We start from the raw sequence: 16,276 nt of genomic DNA, 5'->3' as shown, positions 1-16,276 counted from the left end.
AACCAAAAAAAATTCATGCTTAGATTATAAAAAAATCAGTTAAAACATAAGTCTGTATGTTTTCTGTTCACATTACTTATACTAATTAAGAGTACAAATTAAAGCCACACGTGGTGATACTTGGACCTTAGGTTGGAGAACAACCTCATAGATACAGCTGAGATTCTCAGCACCTAGGGAGACTGTTTCAAAACAAAAACATACAGAAAGGGCTGGATTGTAGCTCAGAGATAGAAGGTCTCTGCACTCAATTATCAGCACCACACAGAAAAAAAGAGTCCAAACGATAGTAATATTTGGTCTTAAATTGTTTAAAATACTCAGAATCTATATTTAATATATAATTATGTAGAATTATCTTGTTTTACCTTTGAAAGGAATTTATTTGAACAACTGAATTAGATACCAATATATTTAAGCGCAAGCATAAGAGATCATTCACAAAATGGACTTCAATTTAAACAATCATATTAGGAAATAGGTATTTTTGTTTGAAAATTTTTAAGAAAATTCTAAAAGAAATTACTTCTTTGCTTAGTTCTATCTATGCACTGTCTGATATTAGAAGACAATGGAAATGTTGACCGATTTGATACCATTAAACAAAATACTACAATAGTATAACTGCTATTAAATTCCTAAGTATTTTTATTTTATTGAAACGCATAGTTTTCAATGACACTAAATGCTCATTAGTGCTAGTAAAAGTGTTGTTCCTTACAGAGATAACACTTACCTATAACTTTAGAGTAGCAAGGTTCACAGTGTATTGTCTGTCTATAAATCCAAATACTGTCACCTGCCTGTAGATTTTCCAAAGGCTGCTTGCATATTTCACACTAACAAAGAAAAGAATATATATAAAGTTTGCACAGTAGATTCTTAGGGGAAAAGGTTAGATAAGCCTTTTTCAGGATGATCTTTTAAAGTAACAGAGGGATTCTGGAGAAAAACCATGGGAAAACTGAGTGTATCCTGTAGAATACACAGGCTAAAGTTCTCAAATAAATCCTCACAGCATCTCCCTATCATGTAGGTACATTTCAGGTCACATCTGCCACTGGCATTTTCTACTTAATTTACAATGGAGAAGATATGAAAAATTCAAATTGTCAAGGACAGGATGACCCCTCAATATTGCAAGCAAAAACATAAGACAGCATTGCTCTTTTGCTCACATAAAGGAGAGCTATGCTGTCTGGGCACAACTTCATTAAGCAAAACAAACTGCCAACCATATATGGTGTGTGGGGGCAGATTTGTTCTGAGTTATGTCAGTTAAAGAAGCATGAAAGTTTCGACCTCTCTTTTAGATCTGTCCACTGCAGACTAGCCAACTTCTGAACATGAGGCAGTCAGTGGTTGCTTTCAGAAGAGAACTCACTAATGGCCATACCACCCTGAACGCGCCCAATCTCGTCTGATCTCAGAAGCTAAGCTGGGTCGGGCCTGGTTAGTACTTGCATGGGCGTCTGCCTGGGAATACTGGGTGCTGTAGGCTTTAGCCGGGCGTGGTGGCGCACCCTTGTAATCCCCATGCTTGGGAGGCTGCGACAGGAAGATCATACAGGTTCGAAGCCAGCCTCAGCTACTTAGTGAGGCTCTCAGCAACTTAGTGAGACTCTGTTTCCAAATAAAACATAAAATAGGGCTGGGAGAATAGCTCAGAGGTAGAAAGCCTCTAGGTTCCACCCCCAGTACCACACACACACAAAAAAGAAGAGGACTCACTAAAGCAAATTGTCATTCATCTCTTTGACACTTTTAAGCCCATCCAGGTGGTTCTCTATTTTGATCGTTAGAGAACAATCTGTCTTTCTGTACAAGTGTGGGGAATGTTTTTATTCTGTTATATTCTAAAATTATATTGAAAATGGAAAAAAAGCATTTAAAATATAATAAATCAAAGTGATTCATACTTACCAAAAACAATAATCAGGAGAATTTTCTTGTTTATAAAATTGTCTTCATAATAATTTAAAGTAATATTTTAATTGAATATATTTCATAACTAAATGGAAGTAGTTTTATATTCTTATAATCAAAGTTATTTAATCATCAGATTATATTTTCACAATTCTATATTGGATGGGGGATTTTTGCTGGAAATGATGTATCATATTTCTGATTGTTTTATGTTACTGTCTGAAAGTAACTGGAGGAGAAGCAATCAACTGACAAAGTATTACATGTATTTGACTGAATTAGATGATTCACAGCAACCACAGAATGCCAGCTAGTCAGCACACATAGATTTATGTAAATGGTTCTTAAGTTGGCTGCCTCTTAGATTCATTGGTATCAGTGCCCCCCAACTCATCTCTGAGGTTCTTGGTTTAATAGGTGACAGCCGAACATGTGTTGTTGTTTTTTTCCTCCTTAGCTCCCTAGATGATTATAATATGCAGCCAGGGTTGAGGATTGGTCTGGTAAACTGCCCCCATTTTACAGGTAAGAAAACCAAGACCAAGGAAATGTCGGTGGTTGTCCAATGTCACACAGCCATAGTTAGTGGCAAAAGCAGAACTACTAGAATTCAGGTCTTCAGACTCCCAGCTCAGTGCCCACTCATGCAATTACACTCCAAGATGTAATGCTTACCCCGCTGATGTTATCATGAAAAACAAAAAGGTTTTCCAGTGAACTGGAACAGTGGAGCACCCTGCTAATGAATGTTTACTCTTGTTTATTAAGATACAATTAATTATAATTAATCAATGATGAGCTGGGTGTGGTGGCACAGGCTTGTAATCCTAGAATTTGGGAGGCTGAGATAAGAGGATCATGGTTCTCGCTGACAACCTCAGTTAGTGAGGCCCACTGCAACTCAATGAGAGGCTGTTTCAAAATAAAGAATAAAAAATAGGACTGGGGATGTAGCTCAGAGGTAGAATGCCCCTGGGTTCCATCCACAGTACTGAAAAAAATTAATCAATGGTCTCTAAAAAAGACTGAGTTTTAACCATTATTAAATCCAATCAGGCCTAATTTCATGAAGAATGAACTGCTTTCTTCTCAATGGTTTATTTAACATTTAAATTTTTCTCATGTATTTGATGTGATTTAATAAATATATGATTTATTAAAATGTTGCTAAAACTTTTATAAAAAGAACAAGTGTTTATCTTTTCCACAGGCTTATGTCTCTAGAGTAAAAGTGAGTAGATGTATCAGTAATCAACGCAAAGCCTAAAATTAAGATGGTCATTACAAACCTTTGAGGCTTAGGCTGCAGAACTCTGAGAAATATGTAAATGGTTCATTATTAATGAAGATTGTTGCTTTATGAAAGCTTTAATTTCATCCCAAGTATTTCAATATATATTTTTCTCCCAGTTGTTATGCCATTTTATATTTAGATAAGGGAAATAAATACGTTTACCTTAAAGCAAGTGGAATGGCAGCAAATTTGTAATTCATCTAAGATCATTTTAGTCTCTACACCCAAGGGTTTGCGGCAGTAAGTACACATATCTTTTTCAATGACAGACCTATAGAGACATAAGCAATTAAATATTAAAAATAAATTTGCTATCCTATAAAAGACAGATGTATTCCCTATAAAGTCATGCAGAAATATATTAATTTTGATGATACTTTAGGAAATTGCACTGAAATCAAGGAAAGTTCAGAGATTACTTGTTCTAGTAATAGAACTGATTCTCTAGTTACCCCAAAATTATGTCAAAGAATTAACATGAGGAAAAGTCTCAGATTATTAATTTATTAGCAATCAAGGATTCATTTGAGAGGACAAAGATTTCAGTTTTCTAGTTGAAGTAGGTCATAAATGCCCCTTGAAGCTAGAAGAGGGTTTTTAATTATTAACTTACATGTATCACTTTACATATTACATGGGGAAAATATGCAGCAGATTCATGTATTTTTTTAGTCTTGAAACATTCAATAGGACCCACATATAAATCTATTCAAGACTATTTATAAACTCATAAATGTAGTGCTCAGAACTCTAGGATCTAGAGTCAACATGATATTCCTCTTGATGTCATGGTGAGAGTCAGGCTATAGGGATTCCTATAATGGCAAAATATATACTGTACAGGGAGACATAACATTTGATGAGGGGGAGAGGAGTTTTATTTTTTATTTTGGAAAACTAATGTTCAACAATAACTGAATTATAGATGTGCTCAGAGAAGTAAAAAAAAAATCTTACATCATGTCAGATCCTTAAGAAAGAATCCCTTTGCTTTTAGAAGATCGTAGGACTGTCTTAAATAGTAGTTGCGAGTGGTGGCGCATGCTTGTAATCCCAGCACTTGGGAGGCTGAGACAGGAGGATCATAGGTTTGCAGCCAGCTGCAGCTACTTAGTGAGGCTCTCCATAACTTAGTGACATCCTGTTTCAAAATAAAGAATAAAAAATAGGGCTGGGGTATAGCTTGGAGGTAGAATGTCCCTGGGTTAAACCCCTAATTCTGCAAAAAAGAAAAAAAAAATCACCTGGTAGAGTTTACTGGTTTTGAGGCATCAGCATGGAGTTCTAAAGTTTCTGGAGTAGGATACATAATAGGGTGGTAAAAACAAAAAACAAAAAACAAAAAACAAAAAAAAAACAAACTTGTATGGTGCTTAAAATGCTTAGTGCATTTTTCCCATGTATTACCTATACAAACTCAATTATTCTTCATAACAACCTGAAAAGTCAGTATTAATATTTTTATCATTACATTACAGAAAAGCACAGAATGGTAAGTAAATTGCTGCTGTCACACAGCTGGTGAGTGGTTTTGAGTGGAGGCAGCGTGGTCTCAGAGTCTTTGGCCTACCCATGAGTTCTACTGGGCTCCTCATGCTGGAATGAGGTAGTCATGCCCACGAGCCACTGTGTGGTCATCAATTGCAGGAAGAGAAATAGAGAAGATGGAAATGGGAGAAAGAAAAGGGATTAGAATGAATAAACCTTGTTTGGTTTTATATTTTCAGTCATTCTGGTAACTTCTTTCTGATCCCGTTGTATTTAAGTGAATATTCTCCCCTTTTACTTCATTCTCTTTTTGTTATCTATGAGTTATCCGTATTTACACACATGCATGTTTGCACACACTAAAACTTCCTGTTTAAAACTATATGCACCAGGTGTGGTGGAGCATGCTGATAATCCCAGTACCTGGGAGGCTGAGACAGAAGAATGGCTGGTTTGTGAACAGCCTCTGCTACTTAGCGAGGCCCTCTGAAATTTAGTGAAACCTCGTTTCAAAATAAAGAATAAAATATAGGGCCGGGGATATAGCTTAGAGCTAGAATGCCCTTGGGTTCCATCCCTAATACTGCAAAACAAAAGGAAAAAAAAAAAAAGACTAAAAGCACCACAGATATTTAAAAGTAGAAGAGAGCCAGGCATGGTGGCACAAGCTTGTAATCCCCACGCTTGAGAGGCGGAGACAGGAGGATCGCGCAGGTTTGAAGCCAGCCTCGCTGGCTTAAGAGACCCTGTTTCCAAATAAAAATATAAAATAGGTCTGGGAGTGTAGCCCAGAGGTAAAAGGGTTTCCATCCCCAGTATCACCAAAAAAAAAAAAAAAAAGTAGAAGATAGGTGTTCTGTATCACCCATGCATTTCTAGGCACTGAGCTAGGAGCTGGGAGGATGGAGTGGGGAGATGTGGTCCTCCAATGACTAGAAGCTCTTCCCACTGGGAAAGCCACCTGTTTGGTTCAACAATGACAGCATGACATGGAGACAGATAAAGGGTGAGGAGAGTCCATCGGGAGAACCACCAAGGCTACTGGGTGTGGAAGCGCACACTTGTAATCCCAGCATTCAGGAAGCTGACACCAGAAGAACTGGTTCATGGACAGCCTCAACTACCTAGTGAGGCCCTTCGCAACTCAATGCGACCCTGTTTCAAAAATAAAAAGACAGCCGGGCGTGGTGGCGCACACTTGTAATCCCCGCGCTTGGGAGGCAAAGACAGGAGGATCGCGCAGGTTCGAAGCCAGCCGCGCGTGCTGGCTTAGGAGACCCTGTTTCTAAATAAAAATGTAAAAATAGGTCTGGGAGTGTAGCCCGGAGGTAGAGGGGCTTCTAGGAACTCCAGTACCATTAAATAAATAAATAAATAAATAAATAAATAAACAAACAAACTGAAAAATAGGACTGGGGGTGTATCTCGGAGGTAGGTGCCCCTGGGTTTCATCCCTGGTACTGCAAAAATAAATAAATAAACAAACAAACAATAGACTAAAAATAGGGCTGGGAGGACCCCCCTGGGTTTCATCCTCAGAGAGAGAGAGAGAAAAAAAAAACTCACTAAGGTTGAGGGAAGACAGGAAATGCTTTTCTGAGAAAGTGCACAGGGGTTAAATCTTAGAGGTGAAGGAACTGTCACGGTGGGCCCATGAGGAATGCTTATGAGTATGATGGAAGAACTCCAAGCAGATGGAACAGGATGCCCAAGGATGCCCCTGCACATGGGCTTCTACTCTGCCTGACCATCAGACCACGTTCAGTAGGACTGGGTTCTAGAGACCCATAGGGCATATGCAAAGGAAGCTGGTCCTTATCCTACAAGGAGGGAAGCCACTTTTACATGTTTTAGTTGGTGCATTATAGTCTCATATCATAATACAAATCAAGTTGACAGTGATTTACATGCACACAGAATTTGTGGGGCTCTCAGCTCCCTACCCATGTCCCCCTTTCCCCATAAAGAGTACTGAGATTGACATTGGTATTTCCACATATGTATCCAAAGCTGCTGGTAGTGATTTGGGAAGCCACGCTTAATGGGACATGAAGTATTTGGATGAAGATTGTAGGAACAGAGCCAGTTGTAGACACTAACCACAACAGCAAAAGTTGCTTGACCAGATGGAGAACTGACTTCTCTGATGACAAAACAAAGTTTCATGGACTCCTTTAGGAGCAAGACTGAAATTTATCATATTAACACCAAGACTTTAATAAGGAACATTTTTATTAATTGCATTAGCAATAAAATATGAGTCCAGGGAAAGCTCTGAGATTAGCACTGTATCTATTAATATTGTGCATTTAGACAAAAGTTTTTCCAGAAATCTTTGTGAAAAGCCTAGTTCAGGGTGTTTGGTTAGATAGATAATGTCTATAATTCTACAGTTTGTATCAATTATTGCTCAGGGAGGCATGACTTAAAGGCAGGACACTCAGCAGAGCATTGATAAAGGGCAAGACCTTGGAAAAGTGCCCGAAAGGGGACATTTAAAAAAAAATTTAATTGGCATGTAATTATAAGTATTTATTGAGTAAAATGTGGTATTTTGATATGTAATATATTATATAATGGTCAAATCAAGGTAGTTAGTATTATAATCTCAGGCATTTAATTGTGTGTGTGTGTGTGTGTGTTTGTGTGTGTGAAGAACATTCAAAATTAGAGCCGGAAATGGTGGCACACGCTTGTAATCCAGCATTTGGAAGGCTGAGACAGGAGGACTGAGGTTTGCAGACAGCTTCAGCTACTTAGTGAGGCCCTCTGCAACTCAGTGAGACCCTGTGTCAAAATAAAGAACAAAAAATAGGGCTGAGGGTGTAGCTCAGAGGTAGAATGTCCATGAGTTCCATTCCCAGTACTACGCACACACACACACACACACACACACACACACACACGCACGCACACACACAAATTAGCTGGGTGTGGTGGTGCATGCCTGTAATACCAGTACTTGGGAGGCTGAGAGAGAAGAATAGTAAGTCCAAAACCAGCTTCAGCAACATAGTGGGACTCTCAGCAATTTAGTGAGACTCTATTTCCAAAAATAAAAAAGTAAAAAGGGCAGAGTATAGCTTGGGGGGGAGAATGCCCCTGGATTCAATCCTCAGTTAAACACACACACACACACACACACACACACACACACACACTCAAAATTATCTCTTCTAGCTATTTTGAAATATATAAATATACGCTACTGTGCTGTAGAGCTCTAAAAGTTATTTCTCTTATCGAACTGCATTTTAGTTTCTGTTATTTTCTCTATACTTCCTCTACCCTACTTACCAGTTTCTGTGCCATTCTACTCTACTCCTTTGAGATCAAATTTTTTAGCTTCCACTTATGAGTGACCATGTGTGGTATCTGTCTTTCTATGCCTGGTTTATTTCACTTAACACAGTGTCCCCCAGGATCATCCAATGTCATAAATGACAGGTCTTCATTCTTTTTTATAGCTGAATAATATTCCATTATATATATATATATATATATATATATATATATATATATATATATATCACATTTTCATCTATGCATTCCTTGGTGAACATCTATGCTGATCCTGTATCTTGGCTTCTGTGAATAGAGCTGCTATGTATATGGGGGTACAAATATTTCTTTGACATACTGATTTCCTTTCCTTTGGCTATATTCCCAATAGTGTGATTGCTGGAAGTTCTATCTTTAGTTTTTTGAGAAATTTCTATACTGTCTTCCATAAGGGCTTACTAGTTTACGTTCTATCATTAGAGAATAGGATATAATTTTGATGCCTGGTCCACGCTATTTCCTTTAGCAAATGGGATATGGTTCATATTTTCAGAAATCATTTATTAAACTAGTTTGTACTCCCACCAACAGCATGAGTTCCTCTTCCCCCACATCCTAGCCAGCATTTGTTGTTATTTGACTTCTTCACACTTGCCACTCTGATTGGGATTAGATGGAATCTCAGCGTAGTTTTGGCTTGCATCTCCCTGATGGCTAGTGATGTTCAACATCTTTTCTTGTATCTATTGGCCATTCATATCTCTCCTTTTGTGAAGTGTCTATTCAATTCAGTTGCCCATTTCTTGATTGGGTTATTTGTGCAGCCACTATGGAGATCAGTGTGGAGATTCCTTAGAAAACTGGGAATGGATCCACCATATGATCCGGCTATACCATTTCTGCGTATCTTTCCAAAGGGGTTGAAATCAGAGAATGACATTAACATATGCATATCCATCTTCAGAGCAGCACAATTTGTAATAGCCAAAATATGGGACCAACCTAGGTCTCCATCAACAGAAGAATGGATTGCAAAATTATGAGAAATACACACAATGGAATTCTACTCGGATATAAAGAAGAACAAAATCATGTCATTCACAAGAAAATGGAAAGACCCAGAGAACATTATGTTAAGTGAGATCAGCCAAGCACAGAAAGAGAAGGAATATATGTTTTCTTTAATATGCCCAAACTAGAGAGTGTTAGGGATACCAGAGGGACTCCAGATAACGGAGTGGAAACCTCAGCAAAGCTAGAACGGAAGGGTAGGAGAGGATAAAGGCTGAGGTTGATTAATGGAGGAGCTACATTCGAATGTGTGTAAGTGTGAATGTAGCGTGGTTAATCTTGACACTCATTGTTGGGAGGGGGGAAGGAGAAGTTGGGGAAAGAGGGCACCAAGCACATTCTGAATGTATGCCATTTCCAATATGATCCACATAAAAAATAAAAAATAAATAAATAAGAAAGCATTTATTGAATACTTTTAGGTGCCAAATACTGCATTAGAAGCTAAGGCTACCCATAAAAACAAGATTTGCCCTTGCTCTCATGAATCACATTCACAGGCCCTGCTGTAGAGAAACACAGGCATCTGCATTAAGCTTGATTCCAGGGGTTGGGTTGAAATGTTAATTGTTTTCATTTGCTCCACTAGAAATCTGCAGGCCACACTCTCCAGAGTGTCACCTATGGGCGCCTCTGAACAATAAACAGTAAAGAGGATCACTTAGAGCAGAAACCTGGAGTTCAGCCAGCTCACCAGCACTAAATCAATACTCATCATAGCCCTGCCCCTGGGAACTGAGCCTTGGGCCAGCACGGCCCTTACCACATAGCCTCACAGCTGTTTGCAAAGCAAGCTGGCTTCAGAAACTGCAAAGAGGGAGGGCTAAGAGGGGTCTAGTGATGCAGTGAAGCCCGGAGGCTAATAATACGGCCACGCTGGGGATCACCAATAGCAGAAGGGTTGGCCTGGGAGGCAGCGTGTAAGGCACAGAAAGGACTGTGGGAATAATGTGCATTGAAATCAGAAAGCAGTAATAGCCAGGAGGGCAAGCAGCAAATTCCTGGATGCAGAGTTATACTCTGTTCTCTGCGTGCACATATATAATAGTTAGCATCCAGAGAGCCATCTGCAGGAGAAAGGACAGTGAGAACACACACACACACACACACACACACACACACACACACACACACGTATTTTGGATATATATATATATATATATATATATATATATATATACTTATATATTTAGAAATATAGTCATACTCACCTATCTGAAGTTGAGTAAACAGTTTGTATATATTTTCCAGAAGTAGTCTCCTGATTTCCACCCTTTGGTGATTTGCTAGAAACAAACACACATGTGAGTCAGCCTGTCTTCTCTGGTATTGATGTACATACCCAGGCACAGGTAAGAAAACACACGCACATTCTCTCTTGTGATGTTACAAGTCAGGATGATGTTCTGATGCTTTTTATCTTTTAATCAGTAGGGGTATTGATGCACAAAACCCCTCCAAGCTGATACCTCACCAAAGTAAACAGAGAGTAGGGTGAGGAGCATAGGAACAAATGTGAAGAGGCAAATAAATAATCAATTTTCATGACATTTATACTTAGTCACTAAAATAAAGCTGTATAGTCTGGCACGGATAAAGGATAAGCAAAGCCCAAGCAAGGCAGGCAAATACACACACACACACACACACACACACACACACACACACACCATTCCTGCAGAGAAACAGAGACACAGGAGCTTTGAGAGAAAGATCTAGACATTTTAAACTTAAAAACATGCAAGAAGGAGTAACCTAGAAGGAAAGCAAAAGAAGTACAATTTTCCAAAGTCCTTTCTTGTCCATGGTGAAGGTTGTCCCAGCCTGTAACACTCTTTCCTGGAAACAAACAAACTCCATAATGAACTAGCCAGTTGGCTCCTCATAATTGCTTCCCAAGTACGTATGCTACCTGGGAATATATTAGAAGTGGAATCAACATGTTCCTACAGTGAGTGAGAATTCTATAGCCTTCACTTGGGACTTTCTAATGAGAAATCTCTCTATATGAATTGCCCAGAGGCAAACTGCTGTCAGAACTAAAATCTGTTTGATGAACCATATTACCCTAAGAGTTTGCACATATTTATGTGTGATGCATATATTATTACTCCCGTTTTATTGATGAGGAAACTGAAGCCAAAAGAGTTACTCTGCTAAGGCCACGTGGCTGGTAAATCTGGTTTCCTACACCAAGCTATTCCCTCAGCCCTTTTTATTTTTTATTTTGAAACAGGATCTGAGCCGATGAGAGTCTCGCTAACTTGCTGAGGTTGGCCTCAAACCTGTTGTCTGAGTCTAATAAGTATTGGGATTACAGGCATGATGCACTACCACACCCTGCAAAGTCCATCTATTTTTATTCTATATGCCAATACTTGGTGTCTTGCCTTCACTGTAATATTATTTTGATATTATTTATCTACTTGCCAATATATTTTTATTTAGTAACTACTCACTATTTTAAAATTTACTCCAAAACAGGTTAAATGGTACAGCAGATATGTGGATAGCACTATCTCTGTGTTTCAGACTGGACTGAGCTAATGAACAGGCAGGCATACTCCTCATATTAAATAAAATCTTACCTATTTTTGTTTGCCTAATATCTTAAATGGAATTTTTGTATATCTGCATTTTTGTGTTCTGCCACTAGATTCTTCCACAATTAGACTAATTCTTGTTCCTATACTCCTTAAAGACCAAATGGGCTATGAATTCCTGACTCTAGTTGAAATAGCCCTAAATATCCATTACTCCCAGCAACATATTTCATGGGACATCAATTCCCTATAATTTGGGCCAGAATTCATCTACTCAAAACTATACCTCTTATTTCAGATTAGAGGTAAACAACAATAGACAGTCATTTAATTAAAGTGGGACTTCTAATTAGTATAGGAATATTTGTGTGATTTCACAAAGCTTATTAAACCATATAGCCATCCATGTTTCTATGAGGACATTCAATTAGAAATCCTATGGTGTAGCCGGGCGTGGTGGTGCATGCTTGTAATCCCCGCGCTTGGGAGGCGGAGACAGGAGGATTGCACAGGTTTGAAGCCAGCCGCGTTGGCTTAAGAGACCCTGTTTCCAAATAAAAAGTATAAAATAGGTCTGGGAGTGTAGCACGGAGGTAGAAGGGCTTCCAGGAACCCCAGTACCACCAAAAAAAAAAAAAAAAAAAAAAGAAATCCTATGGTGTATACATGTGTTATATTAAAATATTACTGAGCCTATTCAATGATTATGATCATTTTTGCAGGTCTGGGGCTGGAACCCAGAGGCATTTGACCTCCAAGCTATACCCCCTACCCAATTTTTTATTCTTTATTTTGAAACAGGGTCTCACTGAGTTGCGAAGGGCCTCACTAAGCAGCTGAGGCTGTCTGCAAACTGCAATCCTCCGTTCTCAGCCTCCCGAATGCTGGGATTACAAGCGTGCGCCACCATGCCGGGCTAATGATGATGATTACTTATCAACACCTTCATACTAAAGCATCATAGAGTTTTGTATGCCTAGGACTCAATATACTCTTAAATGGCCTTCCCTTTGAAAGAGGCATACTGTAGAATGATGGCATTTCTTGTTAAACATAGATTATTTCAAAATTATAAAATGAAGCAAAATATTTGAATATATTTCAATACCTGTTCTCCACATATGTCCTTGTATATACGACAGTGTCCTTTGGTCTTACATGCCTTGTTCTAGCACTGGAACTGCAACATAACCATTTTACTTCAGGTCAGAAGTTTATTTATAAAGACAATAAAAACGACAAAGCTATTAATTCGATGCAAAGTGTCATGCTTATACATTTTTTCTAAACTAAAATCGTTGAAACTAAAATGTTAAAGTACTATTTATCAACTCTGCAAAATTCCATTGTGTCTGCCATTTTGTTCTTGGGTTCTACTGTTTTGACCTACTTCAAGAGTATTATGAAAATTGATCTCTTAGTAAATCTGTCGAGAAACACAAAGATTACTTTGAGTATCTGTGTCGTGTGTTTTAGTGTCTGCCTCCCTGATGTCCCATTCATATTTCCAAGCCATAATTTCCCCCCATAAACCTCAAAGTGCATCTTAGCTATCATGACAGTATCTGATTTAATGAGACACTGAGATCTAGCCAAAGAATGTCAACACCATTGCCACAGTCGTGCTTTTTTGTGATCATAGTCTTTTTAAGGAAAACCCACATTTTATACTTTCCTATCCAGATGTCTCAACAATAACCAAGCTGCTAACAACTCTTTGGTGTATGGTAGTTATATATAACCCCAGATAAAATTAGAAATTTCTGCAGTTCAAAGGAAGGGTCAGCTTGCATGTGAGATTCAAAGACAAACAAAAACAGGGAGCTAGCTCTGCCCTTTGTCTTGTTAACTGACTGCAGTACCTCAGATTGTTCCTGGATTCGTAAGAATAGGCAGAGGTTCTTGTAGACTCATTGTTCAGGGTGTTGGTGAATCCATTGACTTGGCCATCTAGCCTAAGAGAGAAAAAATGGTATATTTGGCACTGAAATTAGAAGCTTTTTGTTTTATTATAATTCTGCCCAATTCACATTATATTACCTATACTGAATCCCTGTATCTGCCTGGGGTCTGCACAGATACACATAAAACACACGAACACTGTCTTAGGAGCAAGTTGCCACATTTTCTAGTGTTTGGATCTTTTTATCAAGGACAGAAAGCATCAGAAATTGGTTCCGTAACATTTTTACACCAGCGGTGCCATTTTAGAACGCTTCCCCTGTACGATATATCTGAGAATTTATCAACTTAATGAAAATGATCCAGGGGTTGCTTTGAGACATTCCAGTTCCCACTTTGCTTTTAATGAAAGGCAGTACTTTGAAGATTGCAGAAGAACTCTGACCTAGATATCTGCCAATCTAAAAATGTCACCACGTTTAACAAAGTGTAGGCACATCGGCTTTTTCCTGTGGAACAAAGGAAATTCTTAATGCAAGAAAAGTGAAATTTTTAACTCCCTTTCCTCTTTCATGTTAGTCAACTCTAACAAGGGAGAACCGTGAAAACCTACAGAAGAGTTGAGATCTTATTTGAGACTTATTCTCACACAAGTGGTTATTTCAATTTCTAGATTGCTCTTAAAGTAGGAGACACTTGTTCACATACCATCTCTGACATACAGAAAATCTCTTCCTAGTTTTTAAAGTAGATGTTTCATGAACTTACAGTTGATATTAAATAGTGAAAATGATACTAAGAGGTAAAAAGGTAGAGATAGTATTACTTGAAGGTTTTCTAACATAATTATGAGAATAGGTCATTTCAGGAATAATAAACCCAGAGAGGAATTGTTTAAAATATTCAAATAATATAATCTACAATATAAAACCCAATCTACAAAAAATAGATAGCTTCCAGGGACAAAGGCTATCAGTAAAACTGAAATGTATTTGCATTGTCCTCAGCAATGTAAAAATCAAAAGTCACCAGTTGCAAAATCCTCAAACAGAAGAGGGAAATAACTTACAAACAGGATTATTATGGGCTGAATTGTATTCAACAAAATTCATATGCTGAGGCTGCAACCTTCAATGTGACATATTATTTCCTCATCAAAGCCTTTGACAGAACCCCATTTCATGAGCAAGACCAACCGACACTGGAGCATCTTTCAAACTATACTAAAATGGGAAGCTGGATGTGGAAGTGAGTACCCCAAAAGCTTTGCACATGTATGTCTTTTGTCACACCAACCCCACTGAAAATGTGTAACTCCAGTGTATTAATAATTTTTTTTTTTGCAGTACTGGGGATAGAACCCAGGAGCATTCTACTTCCAAGCTACACTCCCAGCCCTATTTTTTATTCTTTATTTTTGAAACAAGGTCTAAGTTGCAAAGGCCCTCATTAAGTAGCTGAGGCTCTCCAGTGAACCATGATCCTCCTGTCTCCACCTCTCAAGTATTGGGATTACAAGTGTATGCCACCATCCCTGGCCTAATAAAATAATTTTTAAAAATAAAAATAAGTAAGAAGAACAAAAATATTTTTAACAATTATACTTAATAATTTACTTGTAATTTATTTATTTATTTATTTTATTTATTTATTTATTTATTTATTTATTTATTTATTTATTTATTTATTTTTTTGGTGGTACTGGGATTCCTGGAAGCCCTTTTACCTCCGGACTACACTCCCACGGGCTACACTCCCAGACCTATTTTTTTACTTTTTTACTTGGAAACAGAGTCTCTTAAGCCTGCGTGGCTGACTCCGAACCAGCGTGATCCTCCTGTCTCCGCCTCCCAAGTGCGGGGATTACAAGCATGTGCCACCATGCCCGGCGCTACTTGTAATTTATTTAACACCAATCACTTCCAAAAAATATTTGAATGATGTTAGTTAATTTAAAATTCACTCTTATTCCCCAAATAGTGAATATTTCTCCAGGACAAGAAGGTCCTTCTGAAAGTTTATCCTCTCTCATTCTATCAAAGACTTTCTTGGGATCATAAAAAAACACATCACTTGGAGAATTACACGAACAGACAGAGACTATCTAGAAAGTCCAGGAGCCCAGCTGGGCATGGAGCACACCTATAATCCCAGGCTGAGCCAGGAGGATTATAGATTCAATGATAGCCTCAGCAACTTGGTGAGGCCTTCAACAACTTAGTGAGATCCTGTTTCAAAATAAAAAAAGGTTGGGGGTATAGCTCCAAGGTAGAATGCCCCTGGGTTCAGTCCTCAGTTCCACAAACGGCCAAGAAGAGTTCTTTATGAGAAAAAAAGTAAGCCAATTGTTTTCTTCACTCTTCTACTCTCTCTCCAGAAAATATCAGTGTTATTTCTTACACACACACACACACACACACACACACACACACACACACCACACACACACACACACACTGTCTCAATAGGAAAGGCAAAACTATCTTAAGGAGATTATATAAATAAATAAGTTATTAATCCTATTTTTAGCCCTCTATAACGACAGCAAAATATAACTTCTATCATAATTTTCTTCATAATGGCAAACAGAGTATAACAGTTTCAAAGCCATTACACTCTATGGTGTTAAAATTTTCAAAATTAGGTCCTGTTTTGTGCCTGTGAGTAATTTGTGCATTTTTAGCACAAAGTATCCAAGGAAGAGATTCCCAGAGTGTGTTCTGCATCTCTGAAAACCTACCAGGCAACAGTAAGTAAAAATAAATCTTCA

General features: G+C 38.1%; 1 protein-coding gene across 1 annotated transcript in view; it reads right to left on the bottom strand.

Annotated features, from left to right (window-relative positions):
- The window catches only part of SCEL (sciellin), a gene marked incomplete at both ends in the record, with an annotated part of 113,163 nt that overhangs the window by 11,985 nt on the left and 84,902 nt on the right, over positions 1 to 16,276 (bottom strand). Inside the window, 5 exons of the mRNA XM_080689489.1 lie at positions 737 to 839; positions 3,383 to 3,491; positions 10,273 to 10,347; positions 12,713 to 12,784; positions 13,467 to 13,559. Coding sequence (XP_080545615.1) covers positions 737 to 839; positions 3,383 to 3,491; positions 10,273 to 10,347; positions 12,713 to 12,784; positions 13,467 to 13,559 — 452 coding nt within the window. The remainder of the gene's footprint in view (positions 1 to 736; positions 840 to 3,382; positions 3,492 to 10,272; positions 10,348 to 12,712; positions 12,785 to 13,466; positions 13,560 to 16,276) is intronic.

Source organism: Muscardinus avellanarius, assembly GCF_963383645.1.
Source record: "Muscardinus avellanarius genome assembly, chromosome: 2".
Classification (NCBI taxonomy): Eukaryota; Metazoa; Chordata; class Mammalia; order Rodentia; family Gliridae; genus Muscardinus; species Muscardinus avellanarius.
This window is presented reverse-complemented; position numbering and strand designations above follow the sequence as displayed.